We start from the raw sequence: 7,009 nt of genomic DNA on the forward strand, positions 1-7,009 counted from the left end.
AAATATACCAGCACACATAATGGATCAAATAGATTCAAGAATTTGGGCGAAACATAAAAATGACACAGGAAGAATGAACATGACACCTGTAACAATTACAATTAAACAGAATGTGAAATTACCAAGGATACCTCAGTACAGAATAGCTCCAGAAGGCCTAAAGGGGTTGCAGGATATAGTAACTGACTTGCTCAAAGAAGGGATTGTGAAAGAAATAACAGGCAGTCCTTGCAACAGCCCTATTTTACCGGTCCTTAAAAAGGGAGATGGAAATACTACTGAAAAGAATTATAGATTCATTCTTGATCTCAGGGAAATTAATAAGATTGTGGTGCCTCAGTTCCCGGTCGTCCCCAATGTAGTCTCAATACTGTCAACATTGTCACCAGAAATGGCATATTTTTCAGTGGTCGATTTGAAGAATGCCTTCTTCTCAATTCCATTAGATGAGGGTAGCATGTATCTGTTCTCATTCTCAGTCTCCGGGAGGACCTTTTGTTTCAGAAAGGTTCCCCAGGGGTTCACAGAAAGCCCAAGCATTTACAATCAGGCCTTGAAAAGAGAACTAGATACTTTCAATTTATCACCAGATTCTGTGCTAATACAGTATATAGATGACCTGCTGATTGGCAGCAACTCTGAGCCACAATGTATAACGGACACCATCAATTTGTTGAATTTCCTAGCTGAACGTGGTCACAAAGTTTCCCCAGAGAAACTACAATTTGTTCAACAGGAAGTGTCTTATTTAGGACACATCCTGTCGAAAGGGCAGAGAAGATTGGATGACAAGCTTATTAAATTGATTCTACAGACACCAGTGCCACGCACCCAAAAACAGGTGCGAGCCTTTTTAGGTATGGCCAGCTATTGTCGACATTGGATTGCTAACTTCTCCTTGATTTCAAAACCCTTATTGGCCCTGACCCACAAGGACACTCCCGAACCCCTTCAGTGGTTGCCAGAACATGAACAAAGCTTCCTTGCCATTCGGCAAGCTCTCTGCTCTGCTCCTGCTTTAGGCCTACCAGACTATTCTAAGTCTTTCCTACTCTATGTCCATGAGTCTGACGGGAGTGCTCTTGGGGTTCTATGCCAGCAGTTTGGTGACCACAAAAGACCATGCGCATATTTCTCTGCCACCTTGGATACTGTAGCCAAGGCTTTACCTTCCTGTATACGTTCTGTTGCAGCAACTGCCTTAGCACTACAACGTGCAGAAAGCATTATAATGGGACATGAAGTTGATGTCTATGTTCCACATGCCGTAGAGCTGATACTGAATAAGACACGCACGCAGCACCTCACAAATGCCAGGCTCACGCAGTATGAGATCTGTTTATTCGCAGCACATGTGACACTTCACAAATGCAATGTGCTTAACCCTGCCACTCTGTTACCTGTCCCCACTGATGATTTAGTGGATTCAGACCATGATTGTATTCTGTTAACTGAAGAACAAACGAAGGGTAGAATTGACATGACTGATACACCCTATGCAGATGCTGAAGGAGAACTGTGGGTGGACGGGTCCTGCCTTAGAACAGAGGATGGAAATACATCAGCAGCCTATGCAGTTGTAACAAATAGAACTGTAGTTGAGTCCTGTAAGATACCTGAGTTGTCTGCACAAGCAGCAGAAATTGTGGCCCTCACACGAGCTTGTGAATTATCTGAAGGAAGGTGTGTTAACATATATACAGACAGCCAATATGCCTTTAATGTGGCACATTCCTTTGGAAGACTCTGGAAGGAAAGAGGTTTTATTACCTCACAAGGCACAAAGATACAGCATGGAGTGCTGATCACTAAATTACTTAATTCCTTGGCACTTCCAAAGAAATTGGCCATAGTTAAATGCAGTGCTCATAAGAAAGTTACAGACAAGGTAGGCCAGGGAAATGCATTTGCTGACATTACAGCAAAACAGACAGCAAGAAATAATTCAGCACTAGTACTAACGGTCCAAGAATTACCTGATGAAGTGAAGTCATTAGATCTAACAAGTGAAGGTATAAGACTAATGCAACAAGGAGCAACAGCAGAAGAACAGATGGGTTGGTCAAAGAACGGGTCATTTGTTCAAGGATGTTGGATGAATGATGCCAAAGATAAATATATGTTACCAGACAGGATGGTCTACTCTATGTGTTTGGCCATGCATGGCCCGGCACATATATGCAGGGATGCGATTGTAAATTGCATGGATAAATTCTGGGTGAACAAGAACATAAGGAAGATAGCACAGGAGATATGTCAAACATGTATGGTATGTGCACAGTACAATGTGGGTAAGACTGCTCCAGTACCCAAGGGACACTTTCAGAAGCCAACAATGCCATTTGAAGCCCTGCAAATAGACTATGTGGAGATGCCCCCTACAAATAAGTATAGGTATATCCTGGTGGTGGTGTGCATGTATTCAAAATGGATAGAGGCATACCCGGTAAAATGCAATGATGCCATCTCAACAGCCAAGTGCCTGATAAAGGAGCTGATCCCACGTTTTGGGGTCCCAAAAACAATATTTTCAGACAATGGCAGTCACTTCTGTAATGAACTAATAAAACTGACATGCAAAGCCTTGGGAATACAGCAGAAGCTACACTGTGCCTACCATCCAGAGGCCGCTGGCGCAGTGGAAAGAAAAAATGGCGTGCTCAAGGCCAAAATCTCTAAAATATGTGCTGACACAAAATTGACCTGGATGGATGCCTTACCTATTGCCCTGATGAGCATGAGGAGCACACCAGATGCCAAGACCAAACTCAGTGCACACGAGATTGTCACTGGGTTGCCGATGGTAGCTTGGGGAGTTCCAGACAAAAATGCTCTGCCTATGATGACGAATGAACTGTTGAATGATTACTGCATGTCACTTACACGTACTCTTGCTTCTATCAACCAGCACGTGAAGGGAGCACTTCCAGAGCCGCTGCAGGTCGAGGGGCACAAGTTCAAGCCTGGAGACTGGGTGCTCATCAAAGCATTCCAGAGGTCCAACTGCCTCCAAGCTCGCTGGAAGGGACCGCAGCAGGTGCTGCTCGCTACAAAGACAGCAGTGAAGTGCACCAACTACAAATCCTGGATTCATGCCAGTCATATAAAGAGGGCACCCACTGAGACGGCATCCAGTCAAGACACAGGTCAGCAACACACGCCAACACCAGAACCAGTCAAAGAGGAAAAAAGGTACAATTTAAGATCTACCAAGAAGAAGGAGATGAAATGTCAGTGATTCCAGTACCTGATCTTCTACAGGAAGTACGTGAAGTATTACTACTAGATATCATCCTAACAGATATTTTGACGACAATTTTTGACTTTGAGAATAGCAGTGAGGAAGACAACGAAAACGCACTCATTTACCTTGAGGAAGTATTTGATCAGCTAGAATACCAACTAATGCGAGATTTAAATAGCATAGCATTACAAGAAGCCTTGAGTAGAGTACTTTCAGACTAAGAAAATACAACTAGGGTATATTGCACACTACCACCAGGAGTAATAGCTCAGTTGCAGAACAAGAAAGGTTTAGCACACTTCATCAGGGAAGTTCAACGTTGAGTAGATGAACTGACCCAGGAGGTATTTGCGAGTCCTCCTGTAACTGCATAGTGCCCGTGCCACTGCAGTAATTAGTAGATGAACTGATCCAGGAGGTATTTGCGAGTCCTCCTGTAACTGCATAGTGCCCGTGCCACTGCAGCCATTAGTAGATGAACTGATCCGGGAGGTATTTGCGAGTCCTCCTGTCACTGCGAGCACCCGTGCTGCTGCAGCAACCAGCAAAGAACTTTTTTCAAGTCGTCGAGACAGCTAGCTTTAGAAAATTACCTGTGGGGTGAGGTATAGTGGACACTCCTGTGAAATTAAGTGTGGCTGCACTACCAACTGATATATATGATCAAAGGGTCGTGCATTACAAAAATTACATGCATATCTTTGGGAGGCGAGAAGTACCAAGAAATTCTCAGAGACCATCTGAAATATTAACGAATAGTTGTTCGCAATATATTCTGTACTACAGCCTCACCTTATATGTGTTCATGCTTTTTGTGTGTTTAGCTTATATTATAGTAAAAATTCACAGTGATAATTCACAACATAGTGTCATCAATAGCTCTACATCCAATTAACAAGAGTATAAGAATAGATGGGTATGGATAGGGAAAATACAGCTTTAAAAATGAAGAAAAAATGGTACAAGTCTAAAATGTGTATACCTGGGGTGATATTCTGTCTGTTATTGCTAGCATTAATTACGGTATATCTATTAGATGTGTTCTATCCTATGGAAACATTGATCCCAGCACCAACAACACCTGCTACAATACCTGCATACACTTTGTCACCTGAAGAAATAGCCCACAGAGAAGATATGCACCACAATACCTTTGTGACTTTGTTGCATCATACCAATAAAATATTACCAAGGGGAGATTGCTGGATATGTTTGCAATTCCCAGCTTCGGTAGACCAAAGTTTGCCCCTGGTTCAAGTCCCACTGCCTTTCGCAGCATCCCATCCTGTTATGCTATTTACATAACAATAGTAAAGATAGAGATAATAGCTGTTTTACAGAATTTAAAGAAAAGCACCTCTGGTGGTGCAGGGGCAACTACGGCTCCGCCTGCAGGAACATTATATAACAAATATATGGCAGAGATTCTGACACTGGGAAATTGCACGGAGGTAGTAGAGCAGAATGCAACATTTCCCCTGTCTGACATCTTTACCCCGATCTTTCCAACTCAGAATACAAGCATTGGGATAGCAGGCCCATCAAAAGAGGCAAATAAGAATATACCATTTTTGAAGTTAAAATTAAGAAAACACAACGCAATAGGGAGTATTTGTATTAAGAGTAACGGGACCTATCAGGTGGGCAATAGTACAAATTGCAATATGACATTTGAAATGACGGCCGGAAATATTAGCATTCCACTTTACGTAGGTGACTCAATCTATTTCATTTGTGGAGATAAGGCTTATACATGGCTTCCAACAAGTTGGAGTGGTTGTTGCCACCTAGGGTTTGTATTACCTGCTATAGCGATAAAAGACACAAAGGAAGTACGAAGGGACATGCAAAGACATGCACCACGGCGAGGCAGAAGGAGTGTGGATCAAAGAGATACAGCAGCAGAAATAGCAAGTGATATATTTAAAGGAATAATACCATGGATTGGTCCATCTATCAACTCAGGGGATATACGTAGATTAGCCAGACTACTCGAAGCAACAATAAACGAAACTACAAGTGCACTTGAAAATATTACAGTAGAGCTTCAAGCCGTGAGATTAGTTTCATTACAAAATAGAATGATTCTTGACATGATGCTAGCAGAAAGGGGAGGAGTCTGTGCAGTTATAGGGGCGTCCTGCTGTACCTATGTCCCTGACACCTCTGTTACTGTCAGGGAAGCAATAAAAAGATTACATCATATAGGTGTAGAAGCACATCAGGAGTCTGGTACATGGGATATAGGAGGTTCACTTTGGAGTTGGTTGAGCGCATGGGGTTGGAAGGTAGGAATGGTGTTCATAACAATTTTCCTACTAATAATAGGCTGTTGTCTATTAATTAATTGCCTGCCAATGTGCTGTCAACTATTGGGACAGCTGACTAAATGCCAAGTGAGGAAATTAAAGGAAAAAGAAAGAATGCTGATGCAAACAGCCACTACTGAGTTAATGAACATAGACATTTCTGACATTGATAAGAATGAACAATATAATTATTAGACTGTAATATGCTGCGTGACGAAATTATTTTAAACTGAGGTTCAAAGGGTCGATTTGTAAAAGATGAAAAATAAGTTGGCCCTTTGTTGAATGAAAATATTAAATTGAACCGTAGTTTATATTAATTTCTGTTTGTAACCTGCTTGCTAATAAAATAAGCCCACTAGTCATAATGAAATGTTGCTCCATGATGCAGAGCTGGTGCACAGAGAGTTAAATTAAGTTGTCTGAAATTCAGCTAAAGCCAGAAAAGAATAGCTGGAGAACGTGTGCGTGTTCATTCTGCTGTAGCTCCAAGTTGTTTAATGAATCACTAGCTTTCCACCCATGTACAGAGCCAGGTCAGTCAGTTCAGCGAGGCCTTTCTAAGAATCGCTCGCTGACCCAGGACGTGCCAAGTTTGTTCTGCCCCTCGACCGGTTAAGTGAAAGGGCAGTGTTTGCTCAGCATAGATAGCAGAGATAGTAAGTGCGTCATCTGTATGGAGAAGCAGAAAACACGGGCCTCTGCTGATAGTAGATCAACATTGCACATTGACATTTCAAGATAACCGGCCAAGGCAAGGCTGAAAGTCAGGAGGCGGTAGTTTAAAGATTAACCTATAGCTGCATGGTCAGATGTATTGCAAATAAAGTAAATTGTGAACGTAGACATATTTTTGAAATGCACCTTGATACTGTAATGTACACGTGGACCTAATTCTAGCATGGGCACACCATGATGTCATTGTTAATCATTAATGTATCCAGGTTCTGAAAACTGTATATAAGAACTGGCTTGCTTATTGAAAAACCAGATCACTTTGCACTCCTGCAAATTGTCTCAAGCTGCAGCTTTATTGGCAATAAAGCCACTTTCTTTTGAAACCTTGTATGTGCCCTTCTTCTTGTCCCTATTAATGAATTTGTTTGCTTTGACAGGTGGTGAAATTCCTCCATCCAGGGGCTCCGAAAGCCTGCTTTTTTGGGCAGGCTTTCCCGGTCTGCAGGCGCCGGCACCTGCTCTGCGGTCCCAAAAACGTTCCGGCTGACATAAGGGGAGCCGGAAAGAGCCCATGACCCCCCTCAAGGTTATCCTGATGCCTGCCCGGGGTCAAAGGTCAACCTGTCAGGGGGTGGTGAAATTCCTCAGGCCAGGTGCTCTGAAAGGCTGTGTTTCTAGGCAGGCTTTCCCGGGTTGGAGGCGCTGGCACATGCTTTTGGGGCCCAAAAACATGCCAGTGGACAAAAGTGGAACCCGAAAAACCCCATGGCCCCCCCTC

The 7,009-nt window shown here is 42.9% G+C and overlaps 1 protein-coding gene across 2 annotated transcripts; it reads left to right on the forward strand.

Moving 5' to 3' along the window:
- Positions 1-807: 807 nt before the first annotated feature.
- Positions 808-6,614, forward strand: LOC144784234 (protein NYNRIN-like). Of its 2 annotated transcripts, none has more exons than XM_078662889.1 (2): positions 808-4,218; positions 5,473-6,614. In XM_078662889.1, the coding sequence occupies exon 1, from the start codon at positions 860-862 to the stop codon at positions 3,236-3,238; it is 2,379 nt and encodes a 792-aa protein (XP_078519015.1). In that variant the 5' UTR covers positions 808-859; the 3' UTR covers positions 3,239-4,218; positions 5,473-6,614. The 2 variants fall into 2 exon arrangements, with proteins under 2 accessions (XP_078519015.1, XP_078519014.1); XM_078662888.1 differs by having other exon boundaries at positions 808-3,588; positions 3,663-6,614.
- The last annotated feature ends 395 nt before the right edge of the window (positions 6,615-7,009 follow it).

Source organism: Lissotriton helveticus, chromosome 10, assembly GCF_964261635.1.
Source record: "Lissotriton helveticus chromosome 10, aLisHel1.1, whole genome shotgun sequence".
NCBI classification, from domain to species: domain Eukaryota; kingdom Metazoa; phylum Chordata; class Amphibia; order Caudata; family Salamandridae; genus Lissotriton; species Lissotriton helveticus.

What these genes read in the sequence shown, in the direction of transcription:
- LOC144784234 (XM_078662889.1), top strand. Translation starts at nt 860, where the DNA reads ATGGCCAGCTATTGTCGACATTGGATTGCTAACTTCTCCTTGATTTCA.